At 37.6% G+C, this 23,933-nt stretch overlaps 3 protein-coding genes and 1 non-coding gene across 5 annotated transcripts; 1 reads left to right on the plus strand and 3 right to left on the minus strand.

Annotated features, from left to right (window-relative positions):
* The first annotated feature begins 1,757 nt into the window (after nucleotides 1-1,757).
* LOC146466718 (uncharacterized) lies at nucleotides 1,758-2,780 on the plus strand. Its single transcript, XM_085126859.1, has one exon. It carries the CDS (start codon nucleotides 1,842-1,844, stop codon nucleotides 2,736-2,738), a length of 897 nt encoding a protein of 298 aa, XP_084982985.1. The 5' UTR covers nucleotides 1,758-1,841; the 3' UTR covers nucleotides 2,739-2,780.
* Nucleotides 2,781-4,996: 2,216 nt separating this feature from the next.
* Nucleotides 4,997-18,469, minus strand: LOC146466719 (dual adapter for phosphotyrosine and 3-phosphotyrosine and 3-phosphoinositide-like). Of its 2 annotated transcripts, none has more exons than XM_085126862.1 (9): nucleotides 18,352-18,469; nucleotides 16,687-16,809; nucleotides 15,881-16,014; nucleotides 14,498-14,637; nucleotides 9,837-9,884; nucleotides 9,593-9,655; nucleotides 8,097-8,182; nucleotides 6,854-6,941; nucleotides 4,997-5,862 (listed from the first exon to the last, which is right to left on the minus strand). In XM_085126862.1, the coding sequence occupies exons 1-9, from the start codon at nucleotides 18,390-18,392 to the stop codon at nucleotides 5,818-5,820; spliced, it is 768 nt and encodes a 255-aa protein (XP_084982988.1). In that variant the 5' UTR covers nucleotides 18,393-18,469; the 3' UTR covers nucleotides 4,997-5,817. The 2 variants fall into 2 exon arrangements, with proteins under 2 accessions (XP_084982988.1, XP_084982987.1); XM_085126861.1 differs by having other exon boundaries at nucleotides 5,673-5,862; nucleotides 9,593-9,658.
* On the minus strand, nucleotides 7,575-7,647 carry Trnaa-ggc (transfer RNA alanine (anticodon GGC)). The gene has a single exon. It is a non-coding gene; the product is annotated as a tRNA-Ala (tRNA).
* LOC146466721 (uncharacterized) lies at nucleotides 11,702-12,614 on the minus strand. The gene has a single exon (XM_085126867.1). The coding sequence runs from the start codon at nucleotides 12,458-12,460 to the stop codon at nucleotides 11,702-11,704; it is 759 nt and encodes a 252-aa protein (XP_084982993.1). The 5' UTR covers nucleotides 12,461-12,614.
* Nucleotides 18,470-23,933: the final 5,464 nt, after the last annotated feature.

The following is a 23,933-nucleotide window of genomic DNA, read 5'->3' on the forward strand; positions in this document are numbered from 1 at the left end:
GGTTGTTCAATTTTTTCACACAACAGAACTTCAGCTCACTGCAACCGTATGACGTCATAAAATCCAAAATGGCGGTGCGCGGGAAATTTAAAAGCGAAAACAGATGATAAACAAATCTAATTTTTAGCACACTTGAATGTTATTTCTACTTTTCAAACTAAAAGTCCCGGGGGTACTCCCAAAAAATTGGATAGGGGTGTGCGGCCCGCTTCCCAAAACCCTTACCCTAAAAATGAAAATACAAAACTGAATGCAAGGCTGGCACTACGGCAAAGGGCAGATTTATTAGCGGCCAATATTTCGACTAATAGAATTAGTCTTCCTCAGGGCCAGAGCTTACCTTACCCTATTTATGACCAAAATCTGCGATTTTCCCTACCCTATTTATGACCTGACCAAAAATTTGATACCCTATTTATGACCTGATAGTGTCTGGTCAACTTCAGTTCAAAAACCACTGGAGCCCAGCGCGTGACCGGAGCGCGTGACAAGCCGTTGCGGCACGTATACAGTTGCCGTAAACATGATGAAGAAGTTGCTTCTTCAGAAAAAAAAAAAAACACGAATTCAACGCTAGAATGCAAAAATCGATACCCTATTTATAACCAAAATGGCGGCAAAATGGCTAAAATCATGGGCTCCTGCTAAAATCGATACCCTATTTATGACCAAAGCGGCTGAAAAACCATACCCTTTGGGGCCGCACATACCTATATAACCCATATAAGAGAGTACCCCCGGGCTAAAAGTTACAATTTAGACATTTCCAATATTTAACGTCAGAGTTTGTTGTCAGAGTGGAGGTTCCCTTTAACTCCCCCCCCCCCCCTCCCTCATCCAAGGTACTATACGGGACCCCTAGTAAGGCTACTCCAGCATCCAAACATAAACGCAAATAGAATTTCTAGTTTGGTTTGGATGGACATCGGGGGAGTAGTGTCCCTCCCTCAGGCATGTCCCGAGCAAAGTTGGAAGTATTAAACCAAACTGATTGCAGGGCTGACACTAAGGCAAGGGGCAATTTATTTGGGCCAATATTTCAGTACGACTTCTTCGTCAAGGCTGCTTGTCGCTGCTTGTCTGTTTTCACCCCTGATGAGGGAAGGCAAAGGCTCCTTCTTCCCTGCTCAAAATCTCCTTCTCTAGCAGCCTCAGTTCTCTTGGACCAAGTGCTGTATTGAGTGAGCTCATCAGTCCTTTTGTTCATCAGGGTGCAGATGTCTTTTGATGTGGGGTCTAGGTCCTTAAATGCTGTGACACTGCCGGCTTGTTAATCACCTCTTTCGTGAAATGTGACTCCTGCATGCCCAAGACATACATGGTTTCAATACAAGGCCTGATACGCTGGAACAAAGCCGGAAACACTCCTTTTTGTTGCGCCTTCTCTGCAGTCCTTTAACGGAACTGAGTGAGTCAGTGAGTCATCTTCAGTCTAGTTTTCTGTCAACCATGTTAATGCATGCACGTGAAGGTGCTTCATGGTAGCACTCAGCATTATCCCTGAAGTGTCAAGTAGTTTCTCGTGAGTGTGAAAGCGTGAGACGGACATCAAGATGACATTAAGATGTTCCGTCTTACCTCAGAACCAGAACAATTGCTGACGTGGTTGTTGAGCCATTGTTTATATGTTCTAAGATGAGACGAAAATTAAAGTGACTCATGCAGAATGCGTGTGTGTTGGAAAGTCTTTTATAAGTCCTTCAGTAACTATCCGCTTTGCTTGGTTTTCCTGGTTCTCAACACTCTTCTGTTGTTTTCTTGGACGCACTGCCCTTCCGCGCCGCTTTTGAGGGGAACTAATAACTAATACCCAGACCCCCCATGACAAGAAAAAAACAAATATGGCGGATGTTAGAGGTGGATCAATTTGCCCAAATTTCTTCACTCTACCTTGGGAAGACGTGATTTTTCTGCACATATTTCCCCATTTCACCATTCCACAACTCTTCAAGTGCAGACGAGTGTGTAAGTTCTTCCGGGAGGCGTGTGATTCCTACTTTGCATGGCAGAAAATTCTTGACTGCAGTCAAGTTTGTTCCCGGCTTACGGCGAATGCATTCTCGCTGATAACTAAAGCGAATTCGTCCCTACAGTTGTTAGTTTTGAAGAACTGCAAAAGCTGGCTAGATGAAACGGCACTACTGGAAGTTCTAAAGCGAAACACTCGACTGTGTGAACTTGATTTGACGGCATGTTCGAGTTTGACAAATCTGTCTCTCTTCACGTTGGGTGAATTTAACCCAGGGTTAAAAGTTTTGAAGTTACGTGAATGTCGGTGGGTCTCATCTGATGCTGTTATTCAAGTGTCTTTGTGCTGTAACGGTCTGCAACACGTCGATCTCACGGGTTGTTGGGAAGTTACAGACTCGTGTATTTCATCGCTAGCTTCTTGCTGTGCCGGATTGCAAACTCTTCTACTCAATGACTGTTACAGCATCAGCGATGATTCCATTCGAGTCATTGCTAATTCTTGCCCGAAACTGACACATCTTGGACTAAAGGGTTGCTGGCGAGTCTCCAATTCTGCTGTAAAAATGATAGGGGAATACTGCCCCTATCTTGGCATACTTGAAGTGAAGGATTGTAGAGATATTTCCGAGGCTAGTTTAGCCAGGCTAAGGCTTCGTGGGGTGAAGATTGACGTGGATAAAACCAAGCGGTTGAGATTGCATGCTGGCTTATATGGATATGTAGAACAAGAGGATTGGCGAATCCCAGTGGTAAACTTAAACATCTAAATAATGCACTTATCAGTGGCCACTGGGAAGGGGGCGGGGGTTGGGGGAGGGGGGGGGGGGATTTAGTTTAAAAGAACCACAAGCTTTTTTTTTTCATATCTCCCACCTCTGTCATATAAATAGCAACTGGGTTTAAGTCAGACTGGATTCTGTAAATTCTGACCCTATTTAAGTCAGCGAATACCAGTCAAGTTTTTATCCCATACATGGAAGTAATATATCAAACACGAGACAGTGTTTCATCACAAATCAAACACCAAGAAGAGAGTTGAAAATACAACGCATAGCAGAGTATTTTTGACAAACTTCTAGGTTTTTTTTATTGTGATGAAGCACTGTGATGAGTGTGTGATATAACTTCTCAAACAAAATGATTTTGAAGGGGAAATTAAGGATGCAAACACGAGGAGTTTTTCATCAGACCTCCAAACACCTCACAGTGCATTACTTCCTTTGTCTTTGGCTTTTGGATTATTAATGAGTTTAAGAAGGGTGGTGGAAATACTCGATATTTTGGATTTTTCTCTTCAATAGTAAATTTATAAATCTTTGTAATCCGGGTGGAAAATGATAGTCTTCCACTTCCTGGTCATTTCTAGTGCAGGTTATGGTGCTTAATGTGAAGAATATCAGTAAATGGCTCAACTACATTATGTTTGCCTGTAAAGCCAAGTTTATTGACGCCACTACCAGTACATATTTTGCACTTGTACAATATTTGTAAGTTCTCCCCTCCCCCGGGAACTTGTTCACAGGCTAGTACAATAGTCACTATCTAATTTTCTCAAATTTATATCCCTGGTAAAGAATACCTTAATTTCCTGATAGGCAATGGTTTTGTTTCAAATTATTTGTATTTGATAATAATATTGTACTACTATTAACAGTGAGCACAACAGCTATTTAAATAATAATATCACACATTTTACAAAAGGTAACCTGAGCTTACAAGGGCGCATATATGTTTTTTGAATGGTAAAATCTCTATCACTCTATCTGGCAAGGAAACAACACTCTTCTAATAGAGTAAACTGAAGAGTTAGTGGTGATTCATTTACTTTAATTAATATTCTAGCAACAAGTTTTATTGGCATTCACATTTTACAGATTTGACTGTAAATACCTTAGAGTCTCACACCCCTCAATTTCCTAGCCTGTGTAGCTGGCGGTGTTGTTTGTGCAGAGTCAAAAGTCTTGGCGGCATAGCCGCGAGAGGAATGGGGCGGAAGCGGCTGAAAAACCACCTGCAGGAAAACTAGGTATTTTTACAATAGTCCTTTCACTGAGCGAAGGGAAAATCGGATTGGATAAGATCTGAGCATACATCAATTAAATGTTACTTGAACTTTCTCAGTTGTCCCAAGGGAGATTGAGGCACAACATTTGCAAAACTGATTGGCTGTCTTAATTAGATCAACCAAATTGCTAAAAATGGGTGGCATTCAAAAAACCCAAGATATCCTGCAGGCGGTTTTTCTTGCCGCTTCGCCGCTCACCAAGCCTTTTGACACTGCGCAAACAAAACCGCCATCTACGTACGCTATTAATTTCCCTAAAGGTTATAAATGCAATAGAGCACCTTTAAATAGCTGGTTTGCATTGCCGCCATGTTAGTGTAAAAACAAAAGAAAACTTGTTCACATAGATTACATAAAAATGGAAGTTAACTCCCAGAGGAGAAAAATCTTATTGTTCCTGTACACCAACATGGCCACTGTGACATCACATGCAAACCATCAATAATTATTGAGTGTGGAAAGTAATTTCGCCTTAACTTTGGTTTGCTTTAATATGCTCTGTTTGAGAGGCAAAACCAAAACCAACTGTGACGTGCTTGCGCACATTTTCCCATGTCTGGTGCCAGTTCCATGTATTTGCTTTGAATTCTGATTGGTTCATTGTACTGATTGCCTCTGTCCTGATTGGCTTGAGTAATTAACTTGGTTTCGGTTTTATAGCACTCTTTTGAAAACTCCTCTATTACTTGTGACAATAAATTATTAATGAAATACAGTAAAAACCTGAATGTGAGAACTAGCATTTTCTTGGTTAGGCTAAAAACATTTAAGGTTTTTATAAATGGAACACAAGTAGAAGGTTTAGAGGCAAGAAATTATTGTTGAAGCAAAGATGTAAATAAATGGTTCCACTGCTGTTTATTATATTCCCAAACTTGTAAAGTCTCAGCCTTTTAAAGGTGCTTTTTAATATAGATACTGTGAAAGCTGTATTAACCCTCAATAAAAACCTGTGATTAGGAGCAAGATTTCCGTTTTTATTGCAAAACGAAGCACAAAGCAGCGGATAAAACATTGGAGCAACATTTCCTGAAGGAATTCAAGGCCAAAGTCAAAAGCTCTGTTGAATCTGAGTTAAAACAACAAAACACAATCTGAAATACACTTAGGTTGGTTATACCCCCAACCCTCCAACTCTTCAAATTTAAGTCCAAACAAAACCAGTGTAGGTATGTTCATTGTTTCAATTTATTCAGTTTTTGTAGTGGTGAATTCATAACTTTGTATAGGGTCGGGAAGGCGGTGGTGGCAGGTTGAAAACTTATAAATGCATCAGAATTTCTAATAAATTCAGCCAACAACCTCTCGATCCAGCAGTTGTTCATGTTACCAAACTGTATGTAGAAAGGGTTCTGAGGAGACCGACCATCAAAGGGAGGTTTGGGAGCATAGAACAACAGAACAATGATCCCAACCCTAAAATACAATGCAGCTGCAGGTTATCAGGGTCCAGTGAAAATATATAGAGCTTTTGAAAGGTGCTGGCCTATTGAAGTGCTATAAGGACCTGTGGTAACTTCTGTTCTTGATTCACCACGAAAATGTACCCCTAAACCTATATTTCCCAGCAGGGAAGAAGAAACTAAGCAAGCAAACCTATCTATCTGGTTCTTAGAGAAACCTAGTATATGCTCTACATTCCAGGAAATGACAAACCTGGTCTAGTTGGTAAGGTTTTTGATACCATTACCATCTGCATCCAATAGGTATTTACATTATCAATACTTTATTTAAATTATAATCTGGTAAAATAGTCTTGGAAGATTTTCTTCGCTGAAGATTTATCTAAGTGTGGAATGTCTGTGCCTTGAAATGGTCACATTTTCCTGCAAAAAAAGTGAATTGTTAACTATGAGCAAACATCAACTTAAAGACTGCCTCTTTTTGCAATTGCACATATGTTCTGCGCACCGTAAGATGGTCAGAGAAACTTGGTTTTTGTAACGGCGCTGCCTGCTAAAAACAACAAATATATTTTTGTGAGGTTTTTAACTATGAGGGAAAACCAGATCTTGGCAAAGGTATTTGGAATCTGAAAATAAAATTAATGGTAACCGAGCATTTTTCAAAGATAATTAAGCGTCAATTTGGGGGAAAAAATTGCATTGAATTTCATTGTTTTGTATTTTAACGTTTTTTGGATTATATTTGTTGCTTAATTATCTCCAAAAATGCGTGATTACTTCCAATTTTCTTTTTGGATTTCAATAGCCCTTGTTAAGTTCTGCTTTTCCTGCATAGTAATAAACTGCACTAAAATACTTCAGTATTTAATGTTTTTTTTGGATTATGATTGTTGCTTAATTACATGTATCCCTAAAAAAAAAAAGGTGTGGTTACTCGCAATTTTCTCTTTAGATTCCAATATCCCTTGCTAAGATCTGCTTTTTCCGCATAGTAATAAACTGTGCAAAAATGCTTCTGTAAATTAGCAGGCACCATTCTTAAGGATTTCCTAACTAGCCTCTGACTACAGGAGTTTTTGTCTAGGCTAAAAAGAAGTGGCTACAATACAATAATTAAGCACTTGTGTTTAAGACTAGCTGTACCTCTTACTGTTAACTTGCATGCATGTTTCACATCATGCCGGAGATCATTTGACAGAGAAAGGATTTTTGGGGAAAAAAGAAAACAAAACAGTGGCAGGGTTCAGTTTGAAACCAATCCGTATCTGATGAAGAGTCCAATGTAGAAAGCTTCAAAAAGTTAAAACTTTAAGGTGTGTTAACTTTGGTTAAAAGGCCATCCTCTTGACATTCAAGGTAACAAAAACATTTAGCTGGTAATGGTTGATTACACAAGTTCAAATATACCTACCAGCTTCCATTGCAGAATTTTAATCCACTCTTCAGCTTCTTGTGTGGAATTAGCATAACAAAAAAATGTTCGATAGGGCATTACAATCCTACAAAGAAAGTTGAAACACCATTATGATGTTCAAGTGGCACATTGAAAATGCATTCTCAAACTCATTAATTATTCATGAAGAGAAAACAAAGAAAATCACTACTGTGACCATGGTTTGGATATGTGTTCCTATACCATAAAAATTTGCCAACTTTAGCTTTGAATTTCTCCAAGAATTATTGATCATTTGAGAAGCCATATAAAACAATCGAAAGTGTTTTTCATCAGATATACAAACACCTCGAAGTTGTTTAAAAAAAACTCGGCTGCACCTTGTTTTTTCAACCTACTTCTCACTGTTTGGATATCTGATTAAACACGCTTTCTCATGTTTGATATATTACACCAAAAATAATTCATAAATTTATTGCCCTATACACTTCAATCTAAATTAGATAGAAGAAAGATCCTTGCAGTTACTATGCAACTTAAGCATGCAGCTGCAAAAAGAGAGCTTGAAAAAAATTCAGGCTTGAACGGGATTTGAACCCATGACCTCTGCGATGCCGGTGTAGTGCTCTACAAACTGAGCTATCAAGCCAACTGGGAGCTGGTCACATTGTGAGTTCGTAATATACCCGTGAAGGATGAATAAAAAAATGTAAATATATGAAACATATATTTTGAATTCAGGCTTGAACGGGATTTGAACCCATGACCTCTGCAATGCCGGTGCAGTGCTCTACCAACTGAGCTATCAAGCCAACTGGGAGCTGGTGACATTGTGAGTTCGTAATATACCCGTGAAGGATGAATAAAAAAATGTTAATATATGAAACATATATTTTGAACTGCGGATGAAAGATCAATTAGACACTTCAATCTGTTAAATATATTGACAAGCATTACAACAACAGCATCAGTTTTATTTAGTCTGCCACAATCAATTTTATAAGATTGTGTTACATTGATCGCACAATCTTAAGAAGGAAAGCTGTGCAGCCAAGTGGCGAGACACATGGACTTGCAATCCAGAGGTGTTGGGTTCAATTGCCCTCTCTGACGACTACCTGGATTTGTTTCACAGTAGTCTCATTTCAAATCCTCAGTCATGACTTGTAAATAGCCAAACTATTATTACTAAATATTTAGAAAAATAGTGTGACCAAAAAGCAGAATAATAAATTATTAATAAATGTTTCAATTTTCACACCTGAAACAGTTTCCTTTTCCTAAAGATTCATCCCTGGCTACTTCTTGGCATTCCTCAAGATCTATTGTCTTAATTGGCTCCTTGTCCTGGGAAACAAATAATAGGTGGTTTACATTGCCGCCGCGTTGGTGTACAAAACAAAAGAAAATGTCTTCACATAGTTTGCATAAAAGTGGAGGTTAACTCCAAGAGGAGAAAAATCTTATTGTTCCTGTCCACCAACATGGCCGCCATGATGCCACACACAAACCATCAATAGGTTGAATGGTGCTTGTAAGAGCTAAATGAATTAATTTCCAATAGTTTTCAAGGTACACAAGGTAACTTTGCAAGACTGTAAACTCTACAGTATGATACCACTAAGAAGTGTCAGGTTCATGAAGGGACTGTATGAAATTAAAAAGTACAACAATCAAGGCTGTTGCCTTGGAAAAATTTCAAGTAGCCCACAAGGCCAAAAGCCGAAAAGTTAAGAGCCCAACATGTGAAGTGTTAGGAGCTGCTGCAAAAAATATAGGCCCCCAGAGCATTTTCTTGGGTGCCCCAGGCTAACAGGCACCTGTTGGGCAGCAACCTTATAATAATGGCTATTTTAGCAGGGGTTTAGATCATCCTGACAAATAAAATTTATTATTATTGTTATTATTGTCTTCATCGTAATCATCATCATTATCCCAAAACTCCAAAAAAGAACAAGACTTGAAATTACTTTTACAGTGATGACGAAAAACTTCGTAAAGATTGTAAGGTTTGCTTAATTTTCGTAAAGAACCATTGTCAAATAACAAATATGCATACAAGAAGTACTGGCATTTATAGTGTAACGGAAGCAATGCATAGAGCAGTATAGCTAATAATAATGAACTAATGACAGAAATTACGCAAGAAGAGTAAGATAAAGATGTTAGACTTGTTAGACAGATGTCTCCAGGCATTTTTCACACAGCCCTGAGGAACATCCTTCGCCTACCAAACAATACAGTACAAACATCTCGATCTTACTCTCCTTGACAGGGTTCTAGCTGGGCAATTTTCATCATATAGTTTATTGTTGCTATGCAGAATTTCAATCTCTCAGTTGCTTTATACTACAAAAAAATATGTCTTGATCATTTATTGTTATTTGATGAATGAACGAATTAAGATGTTTTTGGAAATTATAAACTGAAACATGTCTTGCTCTTTACAAAAAGTTGTCACTTTAAAATATTAAAATTACTGATGACTTTAAATCACATTAGCCTGCCAAGTTGTACCCATTTACATTTTCATATGTCATTGCCATATTTCCAAGAGTTAACCAGAGCTCTTGGAAAAAAATTGCAGATTTCAATGAGTTTCCCTGGAAAATTATGTTAGAAATGAAACAAACCCTGAAATCAATACCTACCAGTCAAACCTAGGTGAGAGATCATTGTAAGCTTTTATCAGTAAATCCATGACACAAAGATACAACTGGAAGCCAAAATTACTTAAAACTCTTCAAGGTTACTCACCCCTTTCGTCTTGAAGTATTTCAACTCATTTTTCAAGAGCACAAACCATCTTGTTTTCCAGTTCTGCTAGAGAGCAATAAAAGCAACAAATTGCAAGTAAATATCATACTCTTTGATTTTTCAATGCTACATGTAAATGTAAGGAGGCTGACAATTTTGTAGATAAACCTCCTTTCTCCAAATCAAATAATGCAACCTTAATATCCAAATTTTCAAAGTTTACAGCACACATTCTTACATGTACCTTTACTTTTCCTCCAAGTTTGGTAAGATATCCTTCTTTTGATCCAAACTAAAAATATAAAATTTATAATAATATGGAGACAGTTTATAAAAATGTGTTGCAACAAAGTGAAAGGAGAAATGCTACTAAACAGGGATTACAGGTACTACGACAAAGAATAGTGTGTGTGCGGATGACGTCACAAAATTCCCGGCGGCCATGTTGGAGGACTTACGTAATCAAAATGGCGACTGAAACAACAGGGGTTGAGCCTCTAATGCGCTCAAATTATAGCGAAAATCTTGAAGGCAAGGTAAAATATAGGTATCTTGATAAAATTTCTGAGATTGGTATAGATCCGCTTCTCATCCCAGCTAAGACGTTGAGCGAGAAATGCCTTCCACCAGTTGAATCCATGGATTTAAAACTTACTTTCGTATCTTGTGCTCGATACTAGATTTATTCCAACGCACAATTTAAAGCTTACAGAAGCCTTCAAGCTTACAACCAGATGGTTAGTGGCTTCATTTCCAGTGTCCTTGGATGTATGATTAACAAGAGGTTTGTGGTGTTGGCCAAAGTAAGACATTCGCAGAGACTGAATGAACCACTAGTGCAATTGTGGATTATAACAAACGAATAAGGTACTGTGATGTCAGCACATTGTGCAGGGTGTATGGCTGGCCTGGGTGAGTGTTGCTCACATATAGCAAGTGTACTATTCTATCTTGAAGTTGTCACCAGACAAAACGGAAGGTTAGCGTGTACGCAGGTTAAGTGTGGCTGGATTTTGCCAAGTTATGTTGAAAAGGCTGATTACGCCAGAGTTAATGACATCAACTTTTCCTCAGCAAGAAAACTGAAGGCAGCCTGGAGAAGTCTTTAAAGGATCTTAGTTTGTGCGGCAAGAATGATAACAGTGATCAATCCTCTACAGGGATAAAAGAATCACCTACAGTACAGGGGTCAGTGCAGCAACCAACTAAGGATGAACTTGAACAGTTGTACAGTTCTCTCAATGAATGCAAAGTCAAACCTGTTTGTCTAAGTTTAGTAGAAACATATGCAGATGAATTTATTTCAAAACGAGAGGGATACCATCTATCCGAGATTTATTTGATGAGAAATACATAAACCTTAATTATACTGAGCGACTAGAACAGTGCTACAAAGTTGAAATAAGCCTCACAAATGAGCGAATAGAAATGATTGAGAAAGAAACCATAAACCAAGCAAAAAGCAGTGCTTTCTATCATCACAGGGCTGGACGAATTGGTGCATCTCAATGGCATGCAGCATGTCACACTGATCCTGCACAGCCATCACAATCTCTTATCAAAACAATTTGTTATCCCGACGTGTTTAACTTCCCTTCTGCAGCTACAAGGCATGGCTGCAAACATGAAGAGTTGGCAACATTGGCAATCGCTGAATATGAAAAGCAGATGAAGGCAAAACATAACTTTAAAGCAGTCAAGTGTGGTACATTCATAAACAAAGATTACCCATTTTTGCATGCCACTCCCGATTTCATTTGTTCCTATGACTGTTGTGGCCTTGGGTTGGGTGAGGTTAAGTGTCCCTACTGCATTGATGCGAAAGAGTTTGACTCTTATGTCAAACGTGGCAATGTTTACAGTGATCTTGAGAGTTTTAAAATTTTCAACATGAATCTAAGTTTGTTGAAATTAGAAGATGTTTAAAATACCTTACAGCAATATTTCTGATATCTGATAAAATAAGGGACAATGTCAATCAGGACATTATAGCATTGCATTAAATAAATGTTATAACCCTAGAATTATGAGCATTATCAATTATTTTTTCAATAAGTGTACCAAATTGAAATGCAAAGCCATGTTTAGTTCACTTACAAAGAGTGAGTTTTAGTCAAATGGTATGATTGGAGGGCACAGATTCACAAATGCAGAACATACCCTGATGATTCTATCAATCAAAGGGGTTTCCTTCTCTTCTTTTTTCCTGCATGTGAGGTAATCTGTAGGTAATGTACTTTGCAAAATAGTGTATTTTTGTCTCAAAACTCCAATCACCCTTTCCACGTGTATTCGTACGTTTGCAATTTTTCTTGTCTTCTCCACATCGATTGGATCTAACTGACTTTTCCCTTTGGTAAAAGCAGGGATATTTAAGCTTGCCTGGTAGTACCATACGCTTTCATGGACAGTGAACCCTCTGTCTGCAAGAACTAAGTCTCCAGGCAACAAGTTTGTAAGGAAACCAGAGTTTTCAGTTACAAACTTATCTGATGCCCTACCACCCCATGCTTTACTGACAAATGAAATTGATCCTTGGGGGGTAATGCCAATGAGCACCTTAACGGTGTTGTGGTGCTTATAATTAGAAAAGGTTTGTGCCCTTGCCAGCAAATTGGTAGGCCTGTCAATGAAAATCTCAAAACAGTCGATAATCACAGTTGTTTTTAGACCAAATGCATCTATGAAACATTTCGGCATGGTTTTCTGAAGGTCTTTGCGCTCAGGCCACACTATCAAAGGAGACAAGCGAATATCCATTACCTCGATCCATGAATTGAAGACTCTTGAAACAACAAATCGAGATACACCAAACCGATAGGCGAGATCCTGGTGAGGTACGTTTAGCCGTAATTTCATAAGGACCATAATAAATTCTTGAAACTTGCTTAAGCGAGCACGGGAGAATTGCCTAGTTGCGTGAGGAGCAATAAAGGAAAATGTTTTTATCAAAATCTCGTATGAAGGCAATCCAGTGTAAAATTTGACCTTGTCATCATCATTACAAAATTACTCTTCATCATAAACTTGTCCTGGCGCCCCCTGCCGACCAACTAGACAAGCAGATTCGTCTGTATTTGTGGCAACATGTTTTAATTTTAACTCTCTTATATCAGCGGTAACATCTTCGATGTCATCAATTAAGGCTTCAACTGGCTCGCTAGCCTCCTCCAGTTTCATAACTTTCACTTTTTCCTTTTCTTCTCTTTCGGCTTTACGTTTTCTGCGCTCCTTGATTCTGGCACTACGCTCCAGATTAGCTTGTGATTTTGCTGTTTCGTCGATTGATTTTTTCTCGTGACCAAGGTGCACAGTTGGGATCCAATCGGGATTGAATCTATCCCAAAGTTGGGCTGCTCTGCCACTGATAAAATGTTTCCCACAAACTCTGTCGTTTTCTAGAATCTTTTCTGTCAAGTCATCTCTGCTGATTGCCGCTAACCAAAGAGTACGTCTTTCTGATGACAATCTTTCCGTTTGTTCTCCTTGGTTTGTTAAAACTTTCGGAACACGGCAAAATGCTACATTCGGACACTTGTCGCTTTTGTTCCCACAACCAACAATTAAACAAAACGACGGCATTATATCAACAAGACCAATTCACACTCTAGTTTGATCGTTCGAAGGCTGCTTGCACTGAAACGCGCGTGGATCAAGGCAATTTTTCTCATAGAAACCATTTAAATTCGAATAAAAAAAATTCTGGCAGACAAATTGTAGCGTGCAATCAATGAACCGAGACAAATCGCGCAGAGATACGCCGTGAGACTGGTAGATTTTACAATTTTTTGTCATGATTTCTTCACTCGTAGTCATGTCGAAAATAAAATGATCCCAATTTATAAGAAACTGTTGCACTAAAACCAATTTTTATTAGTTTCACCGATTTTCAACACCGGGATCATGTTTTCAAATTTAAAAGTAATCGGGCCGACAAAACAAAGTGAGCGGAATAATCGGTTTTAGAAATTGAAAAAAATAGGGCTCAAAAAATCGATATAAAGGGGCTTTGTGGTTGAAATATACCTTTAATGACAAAAGGGCACTGTAAATTAGCTACCTTTTCGATTTTAATTCACAAGGAAGGAAAGGAAAATGCGAGGTATATCTTGAAAGCACTTGCGATGCCCGCACTCTGAATGGTAAACACAGGGAAAACCCATCAAAGTGGTCCTCCAACATGGCGGACGGTAAATCAAGGGTCACGTGCCCGCACACACACTATAGGCTCATAATAAAATTCATCATCATCATCATCATCATCTGTCATCTTCACAACACTTCCAAGTGGTGTATAGATCATACAACTAATGCTAGGTAAGGTTCAAACTGACGACAAAGCAACCAAGAGTTACCAACCCCCTTAAGAAAGGTAACCTTAGGTAATGGCAAAAAAAAAACTTCGGACCAAAATGACATTTTTTATTGAATATTTGCCACAGAAGCTAACAAAATATACAGAAAAGAAGAACAGATGCAAAACAAGTATAGGAAGGGAGGGTGTGCTAGGGGGTAGTGACAGGATGGAAATTAACCAATATTGACAACTGCCCCCATAACCAAGAAAGAAAAAAAAACAGAACTAAAAAGAAAGTTAATGAGAACGAAGAAAAGGTAAGAGGGGTCAGATAAGGGAGTTTACGCACAGATATTCATGAGCTATGGACAGCAACCAGAAGTCGAATATTTCCTTTTTTTGGCATGGTTTTGCTCCTTACCACGGACTGGAAAAACTCTTGTTGATGACTGGCTTGACGTTACAAACGCAATGGCGTGAAAACGTTCCAAAACCGGAAAAATTCAATTTCTGGTTGCCGTCCGTGGCTCAAAAACGTCTGTGCTTATTAGTTCCCTATTACCATTGAAACACAGGTATCTCGTTTTTAAAAACATTTTAAAACTCACCGAATGCACAGCATCATCTGTCTGGTTTTCAACGCTACTTCTTCGGTTCTTCCCCCACTCAGCGTGTACTCGTACTTTCTCGTATGTTGATGGTTCAGCAATGTCCCTTGGATATGGGTATTTTAACAGCGTCAGGACACCTTAGAAGGAAGCAACAAGAAAAGAAATTTATGAACCCTTTCAGCCCAAATATTAACACGTACATTCTCATCACTGTCCTTCGTATATTTCTCATGCTACTAGTTAGGAGAATTTGTTTTAAATAAAGGAATTTCATCTTTCATGATCATTTTCTTTACTTTCATGACCTTAATGTTTGATTGAGCACTAGTCAGCATTAATAATGAATGCTCGGTCATGGCCTAAATGTTTGAACAAGCAGTGATGTTGTAAGGAGAAATTGGATGCTGATCACCACCGGGTCTTAAAGGATTAAGTTTGTGAATGGGTGTAGGGCATTTGGCCAAGCATAATTTACATATCACTGTCAATCATAACCTCTCCACTCTTGAATCCTTGAGGAAATGTAACTAGATAAATTATGTTACCTTCTGATTTTTGAGTGGATGAAAATTCTTCAGTATGACAACTCACACAAACATAACTGCATGAGCTGAATTATTTTGGTATCACTTTTATGAGGAAATAAGGAGGTTTTAACATTTGAGGCTTTGGATGAAATGTCAAAATGGCAGCTTTCAAATGAAAGTGTAATTTCCTGAGGCACTGATTAATGACTATTAATGAATGGCTCAGAGAAATAACTGACTAATGGTGCATTTCAGAATGATTGCTTTTGGTTGTTTTAGCTCAGATTCACCAAAGATTTTGCATGTGACCTTGAATTCCTTCAGGAAACGTTGCTCCAACTATGTTTTATCTGCTTCTTTGTGCTTTGTTTTGAGATAGAAATGGAAATCTTGCCCATAATCATGGGTTTTATTGCCAACAAAGCAAAATAGGCAGTGGATAAAATATGGGAGCAAAGTTTCCTGAATAAGGTAAGACCACATACAAAAACTGCTGTAAATGTGAGCTAAAACAACAAAAAGAGAACTGAAATGCACCTAAGGTTGGTTAATTACACCAAGCCCTTCAATTCAAAGTGGTTCTAATGTTTCATTCTTTGGATTAAATTCAATATAAGCAACTGAGTAATAATAAAGTAGTTCAATTTTCAAGTCATCTTGAAATCATGAAGGAAATCCTCAAGTCTGGCTATCTGTATTTGTTAAAAGCTCAACTGAACAAAACTTTAATTTTCTGTAGTTTTATGGTCTCTTTTTTTTTTTTTTTTTGACAAATTATTTTTATTGCAACATTAGTAGATAAAGATTATTTTAAAGAGTTTTAAAGAGCTTCATGTGATTTTGATGTACTTACCAGAATCACCTCCAATCAAAGGCTTATTCTCAAAATGTTCCACAAAATCACTCAAACATGAGAAAGTACCCATCCCAAATTTATACTGTGATCCATCCCATCCAATCTGGAAATGTTTGACAGAATTGGCACACCTAAAAGAAAAACAAATTTATGAGAAATCAGTTGCAGCGGGCTTAGGGCTTAGTATGTTGCCTTATGGCCTTGAGAGGTGGGTTCTCCCTTGTATTAAGCCACATCATAAAGAGTGGGTTTAATCCCAAAGATGTACATGTGTGACTTTCAAGCTGTTTGGATTTGTAGTTGTTATGTAGTGGATTTTGATCATTTAAGTATCACTAAGGAACCTGGCCTAAAACACAAACTACTCAATCCAAATTGCAATATGCTAACCAATTGGCCACCAGGCCACCCCTAGGATATAGCATGCATCCCTGTAACAACGAAGGGTTTTAAAAATGCAAAAGAGACCAATACAGTGAACTCTTGCCTTGCGGACAAGTCACTTTCATGGACACCCCTACAATACGGACCTCAACTAAATCCCTGGCATAATGATAAATAAATTACAAACATTTGACTGAAATAAATTCCTGCTATTAAGGACTCTCACTATTAACTAAAGGACACTAACTTCGGTCCCGAGGGTGTCTGCAATAAATGGAGTTGGCTGTACTGCAATTTTGTTACAGGAAAAAAAAAATGCTCCAAACTTGTCCAGTTTTTGCATACGCTATGGCTTTGTTTTCTCAACACTGGTTAGTTTTCATTTTTTCAAGTTATGTAATCTGAATACTTAAACTTACTTTACTGAGAGGGAATATTCTCCTGGATTAGAGGTGCTAGCTCTTAATAAATAACTTCCGTCCTTTCCATTTGCCATCAGTAGCCCCTCTGCTGCATGGCGATTTATACTATAGTGATACCAACTGCAAATTAATAGAACATCATGTTAACATTCAACTCATCTCTCCCTTAAAACAGGTTAGAGCACCACCTGCAAAGTTTACCAGTATTACAAGTTTACCGGAAACAAAATTAAAACAAGTTGTTTAATACAGGGGCACACATAGTTAATAAGCCTCAGTAAAGAGTTTGGCTCAGATTTAAAAGCCAGAGCATGAAATAACTACAGGCAATTGAAAAAAAGAGTTGAGAAACTCACTGTTATTGAGTACTTTTTGGACACTCAAGAATAATTGGGAGGTGGCAAGCCTTAGCACACCCACTTCTAGAACAACTTCAAGAATAGTGAAACTGAACTTTAGAATTTATTTGGATAAGGCTATGAATTGAAACTCTAACTTTTCACTAAAGCAAAGTTGAGGGAAATGGTTGGAGTTTTATGATGCATGCAAAATAATAATTATTGCAGCCTATGCCAAGGGGAGCAAGTTTTTCTTTTCATTTTAGTTTTAGTTATTTAATCTCATAATTTTTCCTTCTAACGTGTCCGGGCAGCATGCATCATAATATGGAATCCATGCAACTATCTTTCATCAGTTTTTGTAGCATCTTGTTATAAGAGAACAAAAACACAAGCATAAACATATGCATGTTGCACAGACTTACTTTGGCTAAAAATCCCTAGCAGAATTTCTTCCACCCACCCTCTGGTTATCTCTCAGGTTTACAACCTCCAGACAGGATATTAAGGCAGTAAACTCACAAAAATTCTAATAAAAATAGTTTTCACACCTAGGGCTAATGTACTTGTTTTTGATGAATTATTGATGTCATTTTATAATACAAGTGAATGTCTATGTATACATTGTATTATTGGAGTACACGTTGAAATATCAAAAAGGAACGGAATACAGTCCATTTTAACACTATAAAAGTCACAAATAAACAAGTATACAATACAGGGTTCAATCTCAAGGCTAAAATAGAAATAAACTTCGTTTATACACAAACAAAAGACACTTCAATGCAAGAGTTATTGTTATGCAGGAAAGAGGAGAATTTTAAGTTCGGTTCATAAATATAGTAAGCTGAAATTTGGCCCACTTGTGTCATAGATACCATTTAACTTTTCCGTTTAATTGAAAATATGAACGTAGGCAAATATCTTACTGAATAAGGCACATCAGAAATGCAAACGAACAAAGCAATTTTAAAACAGATGGTGCATGCATTAGATCGATCAGCTGGAAAACAGCAAAATTTAATGAATTTCCTGGCGGATGAACAAGAAAAATTAAAAAGAATATATAATGGAAACTATTCTAAAAATTTTTCGTTTTAAAGAAGAAACAACATCATTTTATCGCCAGATTTTATTGACCGAAGGACAGGAATCGGGACTTGAACGAAGCCAATCGAATGATAAGGATCAATAACCAACAAGGAAACAATAAAGGTTTGTATTCGATCTTTCTCTGAAATATTGTTTCCCTACGATGAGAAATTAAAGTAGTTAAAATACAGCATCAATCTTCTCTAAACTAAATAAAAAAAGAGATCCTCACCTTAATTCTTCAACCTCAGCATTGTGTGGAGGGTCCGCCATCTTTGTTTTGTCTGTCAAAGAAGTCGAGTCCTTTACAAAATTCTCTCTGGGGAGCCCAAGGGATTTCCACCTTTGACGTCATTTCAGGTTACCGAGCGGGGGTGGGCTGGGAGTGTTCTTGCGAAGATTGATTTTGGCGGAAATCATTTTTTTTTTAAAACTTTCGCAAACAAAAGATTCATTATAGCTAAGACTCAAAATATTTCCATTACAAGATCATTCTTTATCGGGTGAGTTATTTCGAGGGCTGCCCAATATAGACAAACAGATACGGTCTGAAAAAACGGCCTCACGATCCGTACGTTTTGACAAACTGATACGGTCTGAAAACACTTTTAATACGGTCCGTAAATTGCATCTCATTAAGGACACATATTTCCCCGTGTTATCTGAGAGAGGGGCCTTTGTATGGTTTGACTATCCGTACGGTGTGTACAGATCGTAAAGGCACTTTTCGGTCCATATACGGTCCGTAAATTGCATCTCATTAAGGACACTTAGAATATTTCCACGTCTTATCTGAGAGAGGGGCTTATACGGTTTGACGATCCGTACGGTTTGTACAGATCGTAAAGGCACTTTTCGGTTCGTATACGGTCCGTTAATTGCATCTCGTTAAGGAAACTTAGAATATTTTCGCGTCTTATCTTAGAGAGGGGCTTATACGGTTTGACGATCCGTACGGTCTGTAGAGATCGTAAATGCTCTATTCGGTCCGTATTGGACACTTAGAATATTTTCACGTCTTATCTGAGAGAGGGGCTTATACGGTTTGACGAACCTTACGGTCTGTACAGATCGTAAAGGCACTTTTCGGTCTGTACTTGTGACGGTCCGTAAATTGCATCTCATTATGGACACTTAGAAATAACAAAACAAGAAAAATCAAAGCATTACATTTGTATAAGAGAAAAATGAAAAAAAATATTCTTGACAAATCAGCAGTTGCAAATTTTTCCCTCTAATTAAGTACAATTTTCTATTTTATTGCTTCGTTGATTATTTTCTTGAAATCTTGACTAGTAATAATACCAGATGTGTAAATATGAATATAAGAATATAGCTAGCTAAGCTGCAGTTGACCTCAATCTAAAGGGATCTATAACTTCAAGCATTTTTTTGCTTTTCTATAGACTCCCTCATCACTATTTTATTTAGTATTGTATAATTATCATGAACAACAATGTCTTAGTGATGGAAGCAATAAATTGAATTGAAAATTGAATTGAATTGACGATCCGTTCGGTCCGTATACAGTCCTTGGATCAGTTCGTATGATACTTGGTGAGAGACTTATACAGTTTAGCATGATCGGTTGGAATTTTAAAATAATAAAAGGAAAGTTGTGTCCTTGATTTTCGCAGTTGTAAGTGCGTAAGCTAAGGGTATAAATACTGTTATTAACACGTCCAACACCGAGTAACTGATATGGCAGTCAATAAATATCTATTCTTTTTAACTTTAATAGTCTGTCTATTGGCTTCAGTTGAAAGATATACAGCTGTATATTCAGTCAAAATTAACTTGTTAGGATGAGCAACTGCAATAGGTGACGTGACCGGACGGTGAAGGATGGAAAAACGATATCGAAGTCACTGTTGGTACAGTTCTCATTGTTTCCGGGGGTTGAAAACGGAATATGAACGTGTTGTGATTAATTAATGATATTGGCAAAATGTTGCGCTTTTTTGAACGTGTTGTCTTAAATCTAATAGGTCAAATTTGTAGAATGGGGAAATAAAGCGTTTAATCCACAAATGTGACACTGAGTTTTCTTTTGATCTACATCATTGTTGTGGTTGTCCAAAAGGAAAAGCATTAAAAACATGAACCTCCACCGGTTTCTATGTTTTGTAATTTTGGCATATCTTGACAACCAGGAGAATAGTTGTTCGCACATTTCAGAGTTGACATTCTGCTGATGAAATAGAAACATCAATCAAGGAGACGATAGTGTAAGGAGCATTGTTGTTTAAATATATCAATATTGAAATAAACTACATGTAGCGAAAAGGGAGATGGATTGTCAAAATATAACATAGAGGTTAAAAAAAAAAACACCAAAAGTGATTAAGGAGTTGATTATTTGTGATAACTAGGCTAAAAACCGGTTTGTTTCATTGGAACAGTACACTTGATTGTCTTGAGTGATTTATCTACATCAAAAAGTACCTAACGGAAGTTCTGTTATAGAGCAATTGAACTGTGCTAGTTTATTACCTGTAGAGAACCAGGTGCGATCTTAAAAGGAAACTAGTTTCTTAAATGGTGACAAGGGCCCGCGACAAGTATTTAAAGAAACGGGGGGTGACAACTCTAACAAACGCTCAGTTTCGGGACAAAGCCAAAATTGTTCCGGGAATCTGGAGATTTTTCCGGGAATCGGGACAGTTAGAAATTTTTCCGGGAAACACGCTATAATTCCGGGACATTGCAGAAAAAAATCGGGACATCAAAGGAAATGTATCCCAAAAATTCGGGAGGATGATCCAAATTTCCGGGACCACTAAGGTTAAGACCTAGTATTGCTCAAACAGCGTTTGTTAGAGTTGTCACCCCCCGTTAAAGAAGCCTTACCTGTTGGAAGCACAATGAACACGTAATTTTTTAAGTACGCATTTTCTGAAGTAAGTAATTTGGAAAAAAGGGAACTGTGGTATAAGCACGTTTTCCAACAAGATGGAAAAAGATATATCACGGCTAGTATATCATGTCTATTGAACTGAGTTCCAAAACCCCATCAGCTGTTACTCCTATACAATTGACCACAACCTTGTTTGTTTGACTGAGTTTATTTCAAATGTTTTTCAGTAGTATTCATCTAAGTATCTTTTAACAGCTACTTTGTTAGAACAACAGCGCGGACCTTTCCAACTGCTGTTGGTAAACAGCTAAGTAAAATGAAAACCAATACACCAACTGTAACACAGGAATAGTTTTTTACGCAAAAAAACGTGAAATATAATAAAAAATTACTTGTTCTTTCTAAATACTGATATTTTCCCCTAAAAAGAGTCTACAGAAATTTCCATGTACAGCCAAGTTGCGTGAATTATATAGACTAACATATTTTTTGCTAAAGGAAGTCTATAGAAATTTCTATGTACAGCCGAGTTTCGTGGGCAATATACACTAAGATATTCTTTGCTAAAGAGAGTCTATAGAAATTTCTATGTACAGCCGAGTTACGTGGGGAATAAACATTAAGATATTCTTTGCTAAAGAGAGTCTATAGAAATTTCTATGTACAGCCAAGTTTCGTGGACAATAAACATTAAGATATTCTTTGCTAAAGAGAGTCTATAGAAATTTCTATGTAGAGCCAAGTTTCGTGGGCAATATGCCCTAAGATATTCTTTGCTAAAGAGAGTCTATATAAATTTCTATGTACAGCCGAGTTACGTGGGCAATAAACGTTAAGATATTCTTTGCTAAAGAGAGTCTATAGAAATTTCTATGTACAGCCAAGTTTCGTGGACAATAAACATTAAGATATTCTTTGCTAAAGAGAGTCTATAGAAATTTCTATGTAGAGCCAAGTTTCGTGGGCAATATGCCCTAAGATATTCTTTGCTAAAGAGAGTCTATATAAATTTCTATGTACAGCCGAGTTACGTGGGCAATAAACGTTAAGATATTCTTTGCTAAAGGAAGTCTATAGAAATTTCTATGTACAGCCGAGTTACGTGGGCAATAAACACTAAGATATTCTTTGCTAAAGGAAGTCTATAGAAATTTCTATGTACAGCCGAGTTACGTGGGCAATAAACACTAAGATATTCTTTGCTAAAGGAAGTCTATAGAAATTTCTATGTACAGCCGAGTTACGTGGGCAATAAACACTAAGATATTCTTTGCTAAAGGAAGTCTATAGAAATTTCTATGTACAGCCGAGTTACGTGGGCAATAAACACTAAGATATTCTTTGCTAAAGGAAGTCTATAGAAATTTCTATGTACAGCCGAGTTACGTGGGCAATAAACATTAAGATATTCTTTGCTAAAGAGAGTCTATAGAAATTTCTATGTACAGCCGAGTTACGTGGGCAATAAACATTAAGATATTCTTTGCTAAAGAGAGTCTGTAGAAATTTCTATGTACAGCCGAGTTTCGTGGGCAATAAACACTAAGATATTATTTGCTAAAGAGAGTCTATAGAAATTTCTATGAACAGCCAATTTTCGTGGACAATAAACAGTAACATATTCTTTGCTAAAGAGAGTCTATAGAAATTTCAATGTACAGCCGAGTTTCGTGGACAATATAATTTTTAAGATATTGTTTGCTAAAGAGAGTCTATAGAAATTTCTATGTACAGCCGAGTTTCGTGGACAATACTGCCCAACACTAAGATATTCTTTGCTAAAGGACGTCTATAGAAATTTCTATGTACAGCCGAGTTTCGTGGATAATATAATAAGATATTGTTTGCTAAAGAGAGTCTATAGAAATTTCTATGTACAGCCGAGTTTCGTGGACAATACTGCCCAACACTAAGATATTCTTTGCTAAAGGACGTCTATAGAAATTTCTATGTACAGCCGAGTTACGTGGGCAATAAACACTAAGATATTCTTTGCTAAAGAGAGTCTATAGAAATTTCCATGTACAGCCGAGTTGCGTGGACAATATTGATCCAGATATTCTCTGGATAAATCCAGTGTAGCAATGGTATATACTCTGAAAATGTCTTATTTTTTAGAGGACGTCGGAATACTAGTTTTGCACGTAGCAGTCAGTCAAGTTAACTCGGAAAGAAGTGGAAAATTGGCCCAAAATGAAAGGCGCAGTTTTCACGGAACCTCAATAATCGCCCTTTCATTCCAAATGAGAGTGATGTTTATCGTTTGCTCTTATTCTAAACATGAAATGATTACTCTGTTTGCTCGGAAGTTGAAACTTCCTCCGAGTGAATCGAAACATCTGCTTTCAAAAACATAAGGCTTCCATAAGTCCAGGGGTCCCAAATTCGGACCGTTGCTTCGACGAGTCCGCAGGATCCAGTTATAAAAATATCAGTTATCTTCCCATTTACGGGTTTCTGACACCGGCCTTATATATCTCCTAGCCTTTTCACACGTCAGGTTAAAGAGATTTAGATCATTAGCAGATACTACTGGATAGATGTAGTCACATCACTTCGTAATGAGGTCGGCGAAGACGAACTTTGAAGGAACAGTTACGGTAAGCCTGAAAAAGAATATTCAGCAATTAACCAATGAAAACAGGTAAATCCAAACCGCTAAATCTCCTGTGCTAAAGCAAAACCAGCATGACTGTGGTTATGGCTGAAGTGGCTTTTGTGTCTTGCATATGAAAGGCGATACGACAACACGGTCAACACGTTTTCACGGTTTGGCCATGCAACAAGGCCAATGACGATATATTATGTCGGGATTATGGACCCCTTCAAACAAACTGCATTGACGGTGAGAGTTCATCTGGAGGGTTTGTCTCAGCTTAGAACTGAGGATGGCATAGAAATATCACAACCATGTCAGAAGCAGGAAATCAATATAAAACCTTATGCGCGCGATTTGA

Source organism: Pavona decussata, unplaced genomic scaffold (assembly GCF_977016875.1).
Source record: "Pavona decussata unplaced genomic scaffold, jaPavDecu1.1 SCAFFOLD_141, whole genome shotgun sequence".
NCBI lineage: Eukaryota > Metazoa > Cnidaria > Anthozoa > Scleractinia > Agariciidae > Pavona > Pavona decussata.